This window comes from Phoxinus phoxinus (assembly GCF_949152265.1).
Source record: "Phoxinus phoxinus genome assembly, chromosome: 5".
NCBI lineage: Eukaryota > Metazoa > Chordata > Actinopteri > Cypriniformes > Leuciscidae > Phoxinus > Phoxinus phoxinus.
In genome coordinates, this window is record NC_136880.1 from 12,253,331 (window position 1) to 12,272,022 (window position 18,692).

General features: G+C 37.4%; 1 protein-coding gene across 1 annotated transcript; it reads right to left on the reverse strand.

The window, feature by feature from the left end:
* Positions 1 to 458: 458 nt before the first annotated feature.
* LOC306998197 (uncharacterized protein) lies at positions 459 to 13,041 on the reverse strand. Its single transcript, XM_079612073.1, has 2 exons — positions 12,631 to 13,041; positions 459 to 5,051 (listed from the first exon to the last, which is right to left on the reverse strand). The coding sequence occupies exons 1-2, from the start codon at positions 12,749 to 12,751 to the stop codon at positions 3,817 to 3,819; spliced, it is 1,356 nt and encodes a 451-aa protein (XP_079468199.1). The 5' UTR covers positions 12,752 to 13,041; the 3' UTR covers positions 459 to 3,816.
* Positions 13,042 to 18,692: the final 5,651 nt, after the last annotated feature.

An 18,692-nucleotide genomic window follows, 5' to 3' on the forward strand; every position in this document is an offset into this window, starting at 1 on the left:
AAATGTATCCCATACAATGAAAGTGTTATGGCATAAAAGCATATGAAATGTAAAATAATGCATTTGATGCAGTTTCCAGTGAAATATTAGTATCAGTTCACAAAGAAATGAATCTAGGTGATAAGTGACTTATTTTCATTCACAATCAGCATTCTTTGAATAAAATATGAATAAATATTTGTTTTCCCTGTAATTTTTCCTTCTCCCCTTCCTCAAATTATTATATGTACATGTTATCTCCTTAGTAACTTTTGGTGCAATAAATCATTTCAAGTTTTATCTTGCCTGAAAAAAAATCAGTTACACATTTTGATAAGTTTGCAAAATAATATACACAATATAAGTTTGCAAAATAATTACCAAAAACCTATGATTTATAATCAAAAAGAGTATACACAACTATTTCACACCCACTGTTTCATAAATATTACAAACACACACAAGATGATTTTGCTTCTTTTTATTTCTATTAACTTCATTATGTACAGTTTGCACACTACATATTTGTGGCCTGGGTTATAATACACCTAAATAATGTTATTAATGCACCCTATCCAAACATAAAGTCACACACATCTGGGCTTGACTGATCTTTGTTATCCAACAGTGTGAATACTAGTATGCCCAAAACAACCCTATTTTATTAGTAATATGTTGTGTTCATTTTGAACCATTTCTTTCAATTAGTACATGTTCTGTATTTCTTTGGATCTGACTGGCTGCATTTACTCTGCAAGTCTTGATGCACAGATCCGATCTTTCGGCCCGACTGTTTGCACTCACTTTAGACAGGACTAGCATCTGATATCTGCGTTTACATTAATTACCCCCCAACATGATTTGCGGTGATCGTTTTACTATCCACACATGGTAGACCCTGGTTTTGAATGGCCGTGATATTAAAAATTATTTACATAGTTCATGTCGGGTGGTCATGATTACAGGTGAAACTCGAAAATTTTGAATATCGTGCAAAAGTTCATTTATTTCAGTAATTCAACTTAAAGGGTGAAACTAATATATTATAGAGACTCATTACATGCAAAGTGAGATATTTCAAGCCTTTATTTGTTATCATTTTGATGATTATGGCTTACAGCTTAAGGAAACCCCAAATTTAAAATTAGTATATTGTGAAAAGGTTTTCATAAGCTGTAAACCATAATCATCAAAATTATAACAAATAAATGTAATGAGTCTATATTATATATTAGTTTCACCTTTTAAGTTGAATTCCTGAAGTAAATTAACTTTTGCACGATATAACAGTTTGCCAGCATGGACTAGCCTGCCTAACGTCAGACCTCGTCTCATTGAGACGTGGTCTGGGAACCACATGTTCATTTTCTCGTATTTGAGGCGTGGTTTACGAATGCCCAGAGCCGTTTATTGGGCGCTACGAATGTCTATCAAATGCGCCTGTACGTAGCTCATAGCCAGTCGTTTAAATTATACCAGATGACGTATGTAGAGCGACAGAAATTCGACGAGGAAGAAGACGATGGGTCATAGATTTATGTGTACATGATGGCGTTCAGCGACTATTGCCATTTGTGCAAGACAAACATGAGGGTAGAAGGTATATATGGACACTCTACAGACATGTTTTTACCAAAACAAAACATCGAGTTTATCCGAGAGGTTAGCGTTATTAGGGGTGACAGTCGCACAGGAGTCAGAGCAATCAAGATCCTGCCAGCGTTGCTCCTCCCGAATTACCAGGCTGGAACAGTATCTAAGGCTGCATCGAAAGGTAACTTCGCGTCTGCTGCCATGTTGGATCCATAGATATAAACAAACTGCCTAGCAGCGTGAATAAAGGCAGCATGGGGAAACCCAGGCTAAGCATGGACAAGATAAATGACGAAATGACTCGTGAATGTTGTGCAGCGCAAAATCTGACGAAACAGATAGTCCGGATAATTTTTTCATTTGTCTACAGCACAGATCTAGAAAGAAATAAAGTGAAATAAAGAAGCCCAATATAAATAATGTAGCTTTTAGTAGTGAAGCTGTTTTGTTTATAAAAGTCACGGGCAGAGGTTGAAAACCAGCTCCTGAAGTGTTCGCGCAATTTTTCTTCTTCACAAAGATAAATATAAAGTTTCCACCTCAATAAGAAGCTGCGAGCGTGCTCATACAGGCACGTCTGCCTCATAATGAACATTAAAAAGTTATCTTTGTGAATAAACGTGTCGTCCTAGCCTTGTATTGGCTTGGAATTCAAAGGGGAATCGGATATGCGTGTTTAGAAGCGAGTCGGATGTCCAGATATCGGATATGTATCTGATTTAAAACCATAAACCATGGAAAACCATGGAAGTGGCTCAGATCGGACGAGAAAAAATCGGATCTCATGCGGATTTTGTTGTTTACTTGGGCAACCAATTCCGATCTGTGTCAGATGTGAGTAAAAGATCAGATTTGTTGTGCCAGTGTAAACACAGCCACTGATCATAGGGCTCAATGATCTGACCTCAATTTTTGAATGAAAAAGTTCACTCAAGAGTATTAAAAAAAACAAAAAAAAACTGCATGAGGGCAGATCACTAGCTATGTTTCCATCCAAAGTTGTGAATCAATCAGATCCAAAAAAAAAAAAAAAATACTTTAACGGTTGTATCGCCGATTTCAGGCCCAAACATAAATGATCACATCATCTAATCTTTCCTAACGATCCGCTAGCTGGCTGCCCGCCCCATATAAGCAAGCTGTCAAAAAAACACATCTCTGTTGGCAGCCTAGGCTCTGAGATCTGCACACAAAAACAAATGGTTTCACCAACCCCTCAAAACCAAAATAAACAGTGTTCCAACCAATCACTGACAGGGGCTGGTGTTGTGAGGTTTTGCGCTCGTGCACGGTGACGGCTGCACGCGAAGTCGGAGCTGAAGAGGAAGCCAGCGTCTATCAACAAGAGAAATTGAACATGGCTCAATCCCCAAGAGGAAGAGGAGGAGGATTAGGGCGAGGGAATACCATCGTGTTTATTCCAAGACACGTATAGTTATCGGGAAGGCTTTTGAACGGTGGAAAGAAATTAAAGTTAAAAAATATATTATTTTTTTTTAAATCGGACGTCGAGGTTGCACTGTTTCTTCTGGACAGGTGAGTAGCTGCTAGTGCTGACTTGTTTGGATGTGAACGGTGTGTGAATATATCCTTCTTGAAATAATATGAGACTAAACTTGGGTAGCTCTAGCTAAGAAATGCGCGTGCATGATCGTTTTTTTTCATGATGCACGAAACGGGAGGGAGGGGCGAGCTAACTTGGTTTGTTTGGGATCTCGCTTCAAACTCAAACAGAAGTGACGTCACCCACAATCGCTGATACAACCTTTAATGACCAAATTTGCAGGCAATTCCAAAGTCACTTTTGACCGGGAACACCAAATTAGCTAAATGATTTTCAGCACAAGGATTGAAGAAATAGTTAATCCATTGTTTTTAAAAACACACCAGCTGTGCCATTATTTTACGAGACATGCGAGAACCAATGACATTCGTGACATCTCTGATGCCAAACCTGGTGTGACATGCCATACTCCCAAGGACAGCGATTACGAGAGTTTTGAGCGCTACAGCAGAGAAGAAAATGTACAGCAAATAACAACTAGGAAAGTCTCAGGTTTGTGAGAAAGTTCCCAGTTTTTCGGAAACCAACTATTAAAGCTTCCAACACCATTCTTTCCATGCATCACCTTACAACAAATATGATAAAGTATGTGTTTAAGCATATTAATGCAGATATAGATACTGCTAGTCCCCAAAAATAATAATAATAAAAAAAGCATCCCTGCAAACAAATCACAACCTTTACTTTGACAAATTTGGACAATGCTTTTTCTTATGAGTCAGCAGAGTACTCAACCGGCCGAAGCACTTCTCGCACGACGGGCACTTGTACGGCTTCTCTCCGGTGTGCACTCGCTCGTGGGCTTTCAGGGAATCAGACACCGTGAAACACAACCCACATTGCGCGCACTTGTAAGGTTTCTCGCCGGTGTGAATTCTTTGGTGCCTTTTCAAGTATATGATTCTCGTAAAGGCTTTGCCGCAGTCGAAGCACACGTGAGGTTTCTCGCCGGTGTGGATTTTCTGGTGCTCCTTAAAATTGTGGAGCCATAGAAAACCTCTGCCACACTCAGAGCAAACAAAGGGCCTCACGGTCTCATGAGTTTTCTCGTGCTTCTGGAGATGTCGAGCCTCAATGAAGCTCTTTCCACACTGAGAACAGTGGTATAACTTCTCTCCTGAATGCTTTTTCATGTGACCTACGAGGTTTCCATGATAGATGAAGCTCTTCCCGCACTGAGGGCATATGAAAGGTCTCTCTCCGGTGTGAAGTCTTATGTGAATCTTCAGGTTTCCTTTGTGTGTGAAATGCCTTCCACACTGACGGCAAGTGAAAGGCTTCAGTCCGGTGTGAATTTTCATGTGATGCAGAAGGCTACCTTTGTGTGTGAAACTCTTCCCACACTGATCACACGCAAAAGGCTTCTCTCCCGTGTGAATCCTCATGTGATCGGTAAGATTATCTTTATGGATGTAACTCTTCCCGCACAGCTGGCATACGTACGGCCTCAAGCCAGTGTGAACTCTTAAGTGATTCTTAAGGCTTTGCTTGTGAATGAAACTCTTCCCACACTGGTCACATGGGAAAGGCTTATCTACAGTGTGAAGTCTGTAGTGCTCCATCAGGTGTTCCTTACACAAAAAGTTTTTCTGACACTGTTGGCAGGTGAAGGGCATATTGACAGATTTTTGAGCTCCAGGTCGCACTGGAAACACGTTTGCTGTAGTCTCGGAGCAATTTTCTCCAGAGTGAGTCCTGAAGTGATCCATCAGGTGCTCTTTCGACTCAAAGTTCCTCTTGCATTCGAGACAGGAGAAGAAAAATCCACTTCTGTGAGATCTTTTGTGCCCAAACCTTCTCCCAGACTCGGAGCAACTTAACACCTGCTGTCCAGTGAGGACAATCTGAGGCTGCTCATTCTGATGTTTCTCGTCCACATGCGTCTCTTCACTTTCCTCTTTCACTTCTGTCAGCCCTAATGTGGACATAAGAAGAAACGGTTAAAATCACAAACTGATGATTGTCAAGATAAGGGAAATAAAATTAAGGAATATTCAATGCTCAGTACAAGAAAACGACAGAATCTGACGTGCAAGAGTAATATCCACCGGTCACTACTTTACTTTTAACAGTGAGGCACGTAAAATGCAATTCTGTGAGAAAGGGCCTTTGAGCTCCTTGTAAACCGACTGTTATTGATTACTACTAGTGATTTTTAGGGCTGAACCCGAATATTCGAATATTCGTTCGGTGGATTGGCATTCGATTTGAAAAGTTGAAAATCGAATATTCGTTTTTTTTTTTTTTTGCACTACCTGGCATCCCCCTCAAAACGCATTTGCGCTTGAATGTGTTCAAAATATAATACTCTCTTATAATCTTTTTTTACCTGTTATTATTATCAATCTAAATCAATCTACTGCAAATTCAAAATATAGGAGACTTAGAGATTTTACTGGGACATCAGGTCATGTCGCGTCATGTCACGTCATGCGCGACGCAGCGATGCGCCCGTACATGTTGAATTTCATTACTACCGTCACAGCGAAAAGAAGACAAAAATGCTGAAGACTTCATCTGTGTGGGAGAACTTTAAATTAAGTGAGGACAAAACAAAGGCAGTGTGTCAAATATGCGATTTGAAACTGGCCTACCATAACAGCACATCAAGCTTGAAGAATCACCTGAGTTCTGTAAGTATAGGCTTCCATGCGCTGCTTTTATCCGCCATTTTACACGTGATAAAAATGTGCACTTACTTTTCTTATAATTAATGTCACTTGCAAAAAATACCCAGCCTAATAATAATTTGTCTATATAGGTACATCCCCAAGTATCGCGTTCGCAGCAATCAACATCCTCAACCACACCAAAAACTTCACAGCAGCTTCTACAGTTCCGAAAACCAATAACGGAAAAAAGAAAGAGAGAAATAACAGACGCCATAGTAGAGTTCATCGCAATGGATATGAGACCCATCAACGTAGTTCAAGGCAAAGGCTTTAGACAATTAATTAAGAAGATGGAGCCCCGACTACACTGTCCCAAACCGCTCCAGTATTTCAAACGCCCTGTCTCTAAAGTACAGCGATCTGCGAGGCCAAATTTCTGCTATCATTGCTACATCAACAGCGTTGAGTTTCACAATGGACATTTGGACATCGGTTAGTATGGAGGCGTACATGGCTGTCACCTGTCACTTTATCAATCAGGAGTGGGAACTCTCTGACTTTGTTTTGGAAACCAAAGCATTTGAGCAAAGCCATACTGGAATCAACATTGCACAACAGCTTGGAGATGCGGCAGACGCCTTCGCTATTCCAAATTATAAGCGAGTAGCCTTTGTTCACAACAATGCCAGCAATATGAAGCTGTGCACCGATATGCTGAAGAAAGAGCCGGAGAAATGGGGCAACGTTCAAGGGGTCTGCTGCTCAGGACACACGCTACAGCTGTGCATAAATGCAGCTCTAAAACAGGACAGAATACGTCGCACAGTTGCGGCTGCCAGGAATCTCGTAGGACACTTCAAAAAAAGTGCAAAAGCGACAGCTACTTTGAAAGAGAAACAAACGCAGCAGAATGTGGAAGAGCACAAACTAATTCAAGATGTCGCTACACGGTGGAACTCTACCTGTGAAATGCTCAAACGACTGGTGGAGCAACGATGGCCAGTGACAGCTGTTTTGTCAGATCCCAGCATCACAAAGAAAGGAGATCGCACCCTTGATTTGACCGCAGACCAGTGGAAACTGGCACAGGAGACAGCAGAAGTACTTGGGCCCCTAATAACACTAACTGAACTTTCACAGGAGGCAAACTTATCGGTGTCTGCAACAGTGCCAATGCTCTTCAACCTGAAGAAACGCCACCTGTCACCTGAGGAGGATGACAGCCCTGCCATCAGAGAAATGAAGAAAACCCTCGTCACGGAGATCGACAGCAGATGGCAACTGTTAAGTTTGGAACCCGGCAGCATCGATCTCCTTTCCTCGGCACTAGACCAGCGATTCAAGCACCTTAAATTTCTCACGAACGAGAAGAAGGACCTGGTCTACATTGAGGTTAGACTGATATTTTATATTTAAATTAATAAATAATTTAAATGTAAATAGATTATTATTATATTATTACCACATTAGGCTACTTTATTTTGTGCATAACGCTACGCTAGATCTGACTAGAAAATGCTATTGGGTTTTAAGGTTGTCCGCCTGGCTGAACATCTGCACCAGCAGCAACAGACCGTTCCAGAGATGGAAGAGCTGTCAGCAAGCCATGGAGAAGAGGAGACTGCCGAGCCGCCACCAAAAAAAACAAAACAGCGGGAGATTTCAATGCTGATGCAGTCCGATGATGACGAAGAGGAAGAAGAACATGGAGACAGCGCTAAGAACGAGATGGAGCAATATTTGAAAGACACTACTAAAGTACAGTCGGGCCCACTTGCTTGGTGGAAACAAAACATGGATCGCTACCCTAAACTGGCATTTGCAGCCAAACATCTCCTTTGCGTTCCGGCCACTTCAACTCCATCAGAGCGGATTTTTTCAAAAGCTGGCTACGTCGTGAATAAGACCCGAAGTTCGCTTTTACCTGAAAATGTGGACAAACTCATCTTCCTCGCACACAACTTGAAGAGAGTGTAGGTAGATAGACTGTCTGCAACCTGTCCTTATTGTGATTTATTTGAAAGTTTGACTTTTTCTGTTTATTGAAAAGTGAGCTGCGCGCCAGCCGCATTAATAGCCTAATTTAAAACCTTGTTCTGTTCACAGTTTTTTTTAGGCTATTCTATAAGGTAATTTTATTTTATTTAAACAGTTCAATAATCAAAATGTGTGGTGCTTAAAATGGTTGTTCAACCGTTCTTTATTTATTACAGTTTGGTCATTATTATGTTTTTCTTTATTTGAATTTCGTTTTAATTTATTGAAATTTCATTTCTCTTTATTTAAATCTACCCTACTGTGTGTTTGTTTTATTCGATAAAAGGGAATTTATTTTATTTTAATTAAACTGTTAATTTTAATGTGTGATGCTTGAAATTGTTATTATTTGCTGCTACCATGTTCTTTGTTACAGTTTATTTAGTTATTTTTCGTTTTTCTATATTTAAATTTAGTTTATCTTTATTTCTATTTCGTTTCTCTTTATTTCAATTTAATAATTTTTAATTTAAATCTAATCTACCCTGTGTCGGTAATTTGTTGTGATAAAAAATATAGACTACCTTATTAAAAATATTTCTTAAGATAACAGATCTGTGTGTGTGTGTGTTTTATATCATTAGTGAAGTCTCCATACTCGGGGCGTTATTAAGCCCTCATATGTGATGCCGATGCGCGCGCTTCCTCGCGCTGTTCTGTGTTTATTAAAAGTTAATTAATTCTAAATGTGTCTGGTCTATCTATATTGCACCAAATATGACACTGCACTCCCTTGTGAATTTGTTTGGATGAAAGGTTCTCAAAATAATCAAAATGCAAACAAACAGACAGACACATAGAGATTCTTGCTTTTATTAGAGATAATATATTTAGCCCCCTCTCTCCGAAGCTTCGAATATTCAATGCTCATTACCACCGAAGCTTCGAAGCTCAAAAAATGGTATTCGGATCAGCCCTAGTGATTTTCAAGATTAAATGATTTATAACACATAACAGTGACTGAAAGGTAGGCCTATGTATTTTAGGTATGGGATTAATCGGATCGGTAAGATTTTGAATGTTTTTAAAGTCGACATTAAATAAAAATGTACCCTATTTACTTTGTTAGCGCATATTACTAGTCTTGTGGTGAACAATTAATCTGTGCAAGTTAATACAAAGAAAAAAAAAATCCGTGGTAATCTTTAATCAAAGTCTGAAAAGTTACTTCAGGTCTGGAATGGCGTTTTTGATTTGATTTGATTTATTTAATTGTATCCAAAAGACCTTACACATGAAACATAAAAAAATTAAAATAAAATAAAAAATCAAAGGCATCAAATACAATCGAGGATAAAAACACAATAAAGTCCAGGACTTATTTCCATTGTGGTCCTCGTTCCTTTTCTGATGACGTCGGATTGACAGCTTGTATTGAAAACGCTTAACCTTGACCTAACCGTTAGTCTGCTATGAGCAGAGATGGAGAGGAGGAGCGCTGAAGTAAAACCCTCTGTTCAATATTCCCTTTCACTGGGAAATACGTCACAACACTGGAGAAAAGTCGTTTGCAACTTCCGGTTCACGCTGACTTTAAAAGAAGGCTGCAGTTATTTGATTAAAAATACAAAAAACAACAGTAATATTGTGAAATATGACAATTTAGAATAACTGTTGCGAATATAGGAAAATATAATTTATTCCTGTGATAAAAGCTGAATTTTCAGCATCATTACTCCAGTCTTCAGGGTCACATGATCCTTCAGAAATCCGTCTAATATGATTATCTGATTTTTTTTTCCATATTATAAATGTTGAAAACAGTTGTGAATATTCAAAAGAACTTTCCATTCATCAAAGAATCCTTTTTTTTTTACATTATAGGCTGTAACTGTTTTCAACATTGATAATCAGGAATGTTTCATGAGCATCACATCAGTATTAAAATGATTTCTGAACGATCATGTGACACTGAAGACTGGAGTAATGATGCTGAAAATTCAGCGTTGCATCACAGGAATAAATTATATTTTAAGATAGTCAACATTGGAAGTGGATCAAAAACTTTCACCATGGTTACATGAATTGTTGTATTTTTAATCAAATAAATGCACCCTTGGTGAGCATAAGATACGTCTTTTAACAACATCTTACTGATCCCAAACTTTAGAACAACAACAGTGTATGTTGAGTTTTGATACCATAGGGACTCACCGGGCTTGGTTTGGGCTACTTTTGGATTGGCCTTTCTTTTCTTTTTTTTGCAAATTAACCAAATTGGACCCATTTTGTGACATTTGGAGGAAATTTTCTAATCAAAATGACACATTCAAACACAAAAACGATCTATCAAATGTTACCGTCATTGTGTATTGTCTACCAAGTATTGAGGTCTCTGCGTTCACACACACATAACTTCTGAAATATAGATATGGTACCACACACATTATATCTATTGTATTAAATACTTTGATGTTTCTAAGTAAAGCATACACTTTAAAAGTGTGGTTTATTTCAATGTTATATTGTCTGAGTGAAATGTATTGCAAAGGAAACTTCAAATAAATAGACATTACTCAACCTTTTACTAGCCAAGTTAAAATTACTTCCTTTCTTCATTACTTTCACTGAACTTAGTTAAGTAGAGTTTACTTAATTTCATATGTGAAAACTTACTTTAAAAATATGCGTGTGAAAAGAAAATTATTATTATATTGCCAAAGAAAAATTAGGCTAAGTAAATTTTACTTATTGTTTTTTTTTCAGTGTACAGAGACCGTTTTTGCGCCATCTATTGGCAAAATAATGTAACTTGTGTTGCTGTTTACGGTCAGGGACTATTATTTCCAGCGGAAGGCTTTTAGTGATTTTACTTCATGAAAGTTTATGAAAAATAAACCGCCTAATCCGCTTTGCGTCGTGCCTAACAACGCCCTTCAGCCGTGACTTACTCACGATACAGCCTCTCGCACATTATTGCTTACATATTTCTGTAGTACGGCCAAACATTTCTACTGCAGTAGATCATTCATAGACTCGCATAAAGCAATGCGCATGCTCACGCCTCAAGCGGCTACGCCAATAAGATTGCTGTATTATAAACCAGTGAAATTGGGTGTGGGCGGGGCGACACTTCTTTGGTCCGGTTTTGTTAGTTACACAGACCGGGCTATGGAGTTACCTTTGTGTATAGACCCTTTTACTGTTTGTACACAATGATGACGTAGCAACGTATGCGCGCGCATATTGGCAACGGAAGTATGGCGAGAATCAGCAGAGTGTCAAGTGGGTGCTGCAGACGCGAGCATTTTTTATTATGTCTTTCGCTCCAATCGACACGTTTAATCGCCTGCAGCCACAGGCGCTGCCGGTTCTACTGAAACGGCCGTGATCCTGTCGGAATCCTATAAAACTTAAAGGTAGGGTAGGTCAGAATTGTCTAAAAAAACTTTTATTCAAATTTGTTTAAACTGTCTTTATATACCAATACATAATTAAAATGCAAGTACTCTGAAATAGAGAGTATAAAAAACTGAGTGGCTCTAGTGTATTTAATCTTCAATAAACACAGCTCATTAATTCCATTCACTCCCACCTAAAAACGGGTGCGCGACTGCGCGCAGAGCCAGTAATAGCGGCGGTAGTCATGGCGACGGAGAGTGACAGTCGCGCAAGCCAATCACTTTCGTCCCGGTAGGAATTAATGAGCTGTGTTTTTTGAAGATTAAATACACTAGAGTCATTCAATTTTTATACTTTCTTTTTCAAAGTACTTACATTTGAATTATGTATTGGTATATAAAGACAGTTTAAGCCAATTTGAAAAAAAGTTCTTTAGACAATTCTTACCTACACAATCTTTAAGCCCCTTGGTGGAATATCGATTAGTGCAACCGTAAACACAGTATGTTTGATTGAATAAAAAAGACACAAAAGAAACTCCATACCTGGCAACCAAAGGTTGTGTGTTTTGGGCAATATTCCAGTAGGAATATTTACTACTCAGATAAATGTGTGGATTGAGGTTGGGGCAATGTGGGTTAACTTACATTATTATTTGTGCATTGTAGGAAAGCATGTGTCTAGCTTGTGTTAATGTGGGAGTCTTGAGACACTGACAGTAGGACATGTTTTCCCAGAATGCAGAACGTATAGGGGAGAAATACATGTATTCTTTGTTAAAATGGCAGGACTTGGAGTTAAGGCTTTTTCGTTTGTATCTTTGTCTGGACACAGTGACGAGGCATAAACTGATCTCCGAGGCGGTTCTTCAGTTCTTGCATGACACCGACTGCATTTAAGAGTTTAGTTCAAACTTTGACCTGTGGAGGGCGGTGTGACTGCCAGTCTACACTGCCGGAATCCTACAACAAGAAGAAGAAGAAGACCCTCGTCCTGTTGTGTGTTTTGGGCCATATTCCATTAGGATTTAATGGGTTTTTTTTTTTTCGTTGTTGTTTTTTACATGCCACCAACAGAAGGCAAAAAATAACCAGCAGAGACACACATGGACTATTACAGTTTCCATCTAAACCAAATTCCCATTATAACCATTAAACCAATAACAAATTCTATAAGGGTTTCTATTGTCTTTTTTTTTCAGCAGGTTCATTAATCTTATTTGATCAAAATGGTGCGCGTGGGGCTTTTCCTAGGCGCGTCGCCGAGAACTGCTAACGTTACTCTCATGAACGGTCAATTATTATTATTTTTTATTAGATGATATGTTTTCCGCCAAATCCTATCGTGTGCCTTTAGAAATTGATTTTACTGAATCACATGGTACTTTCTCGATCAATTATGTAATTATTGCCGTCAGACCTGGCACAAAACTGTTATTTCACAGCCACCAAAACTAGCAGTGAAGCTTTATTACCGGACGCAGTAAATAATGAAGAAGCAAACCTCTTTGTTCGTCTGTTTCTGTTTGCTCAATTTTCCCTTGCCATGGCTCTGGAATCGTCACTTCTTCAATCTCCTCTTTTATAAAGTCCATCTTTACAATGGTGTGTGTCGAAGACATCATTTAATAAAGCTTGAGTTATTTGGGCCTGTTCAAACGCGGGTCTTCACGTTCAGAGCAACAGTAATATATGAGATATTGTTATCCGATTCGCATAACTGCAACTATTCACTGGATACACGCGTCTTTCTGAGAATATCCAAAGTCAGGCGTGGTAAGATATATTTTTACTGCTGCTGTCCACTATAAAGTGCGCTGTTGTTGAGCGATACACTCACTGAAGATAACGCTAGCGCAACAAGATGGCAACGGCGTTTCTTCTTCTCGAGTTTCAGTGTTTGTTGCTTTATCGCTGCCTACTGACCTGGAGACTGGAGTGAGAAGAAGAAGAAGAAGGCGTGATGACGTAGGCCAACCGGAAAGTTAGTAGCGCCATGTTTTATATATATATATATAATTTTCTTTCTTTCTTTCTTTTTTATGTTCACATCAGACAAGAGAAACAAATACACAAAAAGGGTAAACACAAGCAAAATAAACAAATTAAGAAAACGAATGAAAATAAAATAAATTTTTATTTAATCTAAAAAAATTAGCTAATGTTAAATAATAATAAATTAATAAGAAAACAAAAACATTAACAAGCAGAGGGAAGCAAACTAAGCCTCATCAACAGAAATTACAGAAATTATCATATTGTTTCAAGAATCTGTCACATTTTATTTATTTAAATAAAAATATTTGACAATCTACCTCAATTTAAAAATGTGAGAGAGTAGGAAGTGAGCCTGAAAATGTTTGCGTATAGATAAAAAAAAATACCAAAAATTCAAAATTAGGTTATGTTCCTAGAGAGGAAGTTAAATATTGTTAAATATTAGTTAAATATTGTTTCACTAAATAAAAAGAATATATATATATATATATTATTATTATAATAATTAATAATTATTGGAAATGTAATGCCCTAATTTTTGAACAAATGTGTTTATTAATTATTATTATGTTATATATTTTTTTTTCAAGGCACGTAAATGCTTTAAAAAATAATGAATGGGGTATTACTGATGCAATTTATTTTGTAGATTAAAATGAGAAAATATCTTGACCTTATATTTCAGACATTTTCAAAACTGACTTCAAGATGATGGAAGCAGAAAGTCTAAATCTAACTAGTTTCTGGGTTTCACTCTTGTGGATTCCTGTGGCACTCTATTACCTTTAGACTATAAATTACACACACACAAAATATATGTAATTTATTTATTTATATTGTCTAATACAGGGGGCCCTACCCAGATAGCAGACCGATGTCGATTCAACGTTGATTTTTAGTTGTAAAGGTTAGTATCAATCATCAATCAAATTTCAACGTTGAATCAACTTCAGAACGTTATTACACCGAAAATAAAACATCGATTCAACATTGAAATGCGGTTGAATGGCGTGTCTGACGTTGATTCAACGTTAATTCGATGAGCAAAACGATGTTGTTTCAATGTCACGAGAAACGTCGTTTCCACATTGATTCAATGTCAGTTTGCTATCTGGGTATCTTGCACCCAGCGCAATTGACTTTGTACACCGATGCATGTATCATTCCTATTTTGCACCCGCGCACAGCGGACTTTTCCCTCCACAGACGCACGTCGGTAAATTAGGGAATGAACTTGCGCTCGCGGGGGCGGTTCAGCGAAAAGAGGAGGCGTGTTCTGGCGCAAAACTTCCCTCGTGCTATTTTCCAGTTTTAGAAAGCAATTGCGCCATTGACCAGGAAAAAAACAGTCTAAAGACAGTGGCGTGTTGCGTGTTAGTGATATGGTATTTTAAGGGCGCGTGCTTGGCCATAATGTAGCGTGTTAACGCGCACTTTGATTCTCTAATAATTATTAACAGACGCAGCAGTTTTAATTTTTGCAAATCATACATTATTACAAGGAAAAATATTAACACACGAGGGAAATCATTGTTGTGTCCGTGAAGATGTGAAAAAGATCTATCTAGAAAAAAAAAATCTAGATTAGGCTACACATTTACTACCCAAATTATACGCCTGTTTAACCGAAGCTAATTTGGGTGTGTTTCTCCCATCATCCCCAATGTCACTTCTCTGTGTTTTACGGCCCTGACGAGAACGTCGGTTTCCTCGGCTGTGAACTGCTCCTGGCGTGCGCTGGCAAATCCGCCGTTATAATAGCAATCCGCCATGGAACAAGCGCGCGGCTCTTAAAGGGAATGTGAGAGGACGCTCTGATTGGTTTATTTCACGTTACGCCCAAACCACACCTATGAATAATGAAGCTACTCCAGATCAACACATTTTAGATTTGCGTCGGGCGCAAGAGTCATTTATCCCACCGGGAAAATAGCAACAGCGGCGGGATCCGCCCACAAAGTTACTTGCGCTTTGACACTTGCGTTTCAGAGCGTTAAAATAGGGCCCGGGATCTCTTGTATCTTGTTTTTACCCAATATATTTCTAGTGGTATAATGTGAATGTTAATATTAAAGGTAGGGTAGGTAGGATTTATATAAGAACTTTCTACCAAATTTGATTAAACTTTCTATATATATCAATGCATAATTAAAATGTAAGTACTCTGATAAAAAGAGTATAAAAATCGAGTGACTCTAGACCGTTTAATCTTCATTAAACACAGCTCATTATTTCCATTCGGGACGAATCACAGGATTGGCTTGCGCGACTGTCACTCTCCGTCGCCATGACTACCGCCGTTATTACTGGCTCTGCCCACGTGCGCGCAGTCACGCACCCGTTTTTAGGTGGGAGTGAATGGAATTAATGAGCTGTGTTTAATGAAGATTAAACGGTCTAGAGTCACTCGATTTTTATACTCTTTTTATCAGAGTACTTACATTTTAATTATGCATTGGTATATAAAGACAGTTTAAACAAATTTGAATAAAAGTTTTTTTTAGACAATTCTGACCTACCCTACCTTTAATAATAATAAATTGCATGTTACTACATACATTGGATTGCCTAGGTCAACTTCATAAGTCCTATCATGATCAAAATGTGACATGTTGACATTTTATAGAATAAGATACAATAGTGTGCTTATTTACTCACTTGACAATGTTGAAGTATGGAAATTAGTGGTGGAAATGGCTGATTATTATTAATAATAATACAAATAAATAGTAAATAAATAAATAAATAAGAAGAATAGTTTTTTATTTAGCAATAATATACATAGGCTGCATTTTTTTTTTAAATAAAAAGTCAACATCATACACAACTACAGATGCAGAGGATCATACTACAGAATGGATGGAAGATACAAATCATTTTAATTGTCCCCATTTTAAGTGATGGTACTGGGCTGAGCAAATGTGGGTGCGATACAGCGCTCTGTTTCAACCATAATCCCTTTAACAGCATACATGTGAATGGATCATGGAACAATGCTCTTGATTGCCACAGTATGCTAATGCCTATCCTGTGCACGAGATCATTGATATGCGAATTGAGGACTTTCGTGACAATTCAGGCACAGGACGGCCCTGTCTAAAGAAGCAGAACCTCTGTACACACATGCTTCACAATGCCCCATTAACTCCTGTGTTAATGTGGTCATGTTTGGTCTCATCTGGCAGCTTAAAAACTAAATATATTTTTTTTATTATCACAAAAGGGGAAAAAAGAAAGAAAAAAAGTATATATATGTAACATGTACTACAGCTGCCAAACAAAACCAGAGAGAAATGTTATATATATATATATATATATATACAAAACAACAAAACAATCTAATTAAATCTTGGGCACAAAACATTCAGCCAGTAAGAAAAGAAAACCTGTAGGATATATACTATATATATATATATATATATATATATACGCTACAATGATAAATGGGCCTACAAACATGTTCAATTATATTGTACAATATAAATTATATATATATATACTGTATTATAAATACCAACTATTTAAAGTGTAACTGTAACGGAATACAGTTATTCATAATTTGTATTCTGAATACGTAACGCCGGTACATGTGTAACGGAGGCCAGCTAGTAGTCGCTGTGCGAGTAAACCTCACTCCTCTGATCTCAATAGGCGCACTAGCGACAGATGCTAGAGGCTGCAGTCTTTAGCCTCCTTGTTTGAACGCCAGACTTTTTGCATTAAATAGCATTGCTATATTTTAATGCATTATCTAATGGAGGCTTATTGTAAAGCGTGTATGCCAAATCAAATGGTCCAAGAAGTTAATGAAGTTGTTAAGTTTCAGACTGAAAAGTAGCAATGCAATTTGCTTATTACTTTTTATATATAAAGGGTCAAATTCACCTGGGCTTTAACCAAAGTGTTTTGTCCAGGCCACTGAGGATGCAGAAAATGAAATCCCAAACACAGTCATGGAGATTTACACAATCTGAAGAGGAGATTCTACAGAAGACATAGGAGTTGTGATCGAGGGCATTAAGGTTTTGAGCAACCTAGACTGCGTGATCTCGGCGTTCATCATGCTGTTTGGTCTCATTTATGCACTTGATCTTAGTTTTCCTGACAACCTCAAGTATACCTTCGAGTTTATCCAGAAAATCCTAATGAACTTGGATGGACATAGGCTGAATGCAAAGATCCAGCAGCTTAAAATTAAGCTGTTTGCATGAGATCTGCACTTTTTTGAGAACACAATGTATTTGAGAATACATTGTTGTATATTGAGTCGTTTACATACTTATGTACAAAAAAAGTAAATTTATTTTTTTATACACTCTTACACACTTTTTGTGTGTATTTATATGGTTCTTGTCTTTAGGGATAGTTCACCCCAAAATGTAAATTCTGTCATCATTTACTTATCCTCGGGTTGTTCCAAACATGTACAAATGTCTTTGTTCTGTTGAACACAAAGGAAGATATGTTGAGGAATATGGGAAACTGAACAGTTCTGGGCCACCAGTGAATTAAAAAAATTGTATGTATTTTTTTCTACTATGGAAGTCAATGGTGGCCCAGAACTGTTCAATTTCCTATATTCTTAAACACATCTAACCTTTGTGTTCAACAGAACAAAGACATTTGTACATGTTTGGAACAACCTGAGGATGAGTAAATGATGACAAAATAAATGTAAAAAAATGTATCCCTTTTAAGACAAGCCATTATGCATATGCATACGATTCTGAAGTTTATTTTAGAGTCAAGTTTATTTTGACTGTTTTTAATAGTAAAGCTTTTTTTTTTTTAAAGGCTTTAAAATGTGTACTTGCATTGTCGCAACTAGCTTGTTTGGTTAAATCATTTTTCTAAGTATTAAATACTTTTCACAATAAATAACTATTGCACCATTGAGTTTTAAATAAAAACATCTCGATCAACGATTTGTCTCTTGTCTCTACGGGGTACAAACGAAGGATTTCCTGATAATTGATTTTTCAATGAAATGTTTTCATTTAAGTTTAAGAAGCATAAAACTCATTTTATAAATGTACCCATTAATGTACCCATCAAACTATTTGATTAAATTGAGGGTCAAAATTAAGTTGGACCAACTCAATTTCATTGCATGAATTAGTTTTTTATGAGTTGGGGCTACACATATTTATTGGATGGAAATCCTCCCCTCAATTAAATTGAATTTGTCCAATGAGTTATTTTTTTGAGCTGTTGAGGAGGAAGAGGGAACGTTGTCTTTAAACCGATGAAGATGAGGTGGTGATGTCTACCAAGTCTTGGTCAGTGCACAGCTGCTGTTTTTTGCACTTATTTATGCCCTTATTTAAAGTACACTAACTTCTCAAAGTTCATACAGAAAGTGCTGTTAAACCTATAGGAAAAATCTACTTTTGACATGAAAATGATCCACTTGGTTTCTGGTGGTGTTAGAACATATTTATTTTATTATTATAATATTAGTTTATATTTACAAAGTTTTACCATTTTAAAATGAAAAGCATATTTACTTGTTTGTGCTGTTTTCATTTATTTGGTAAAAAAAAGTCTGATATTGTTTTAATGTTATAT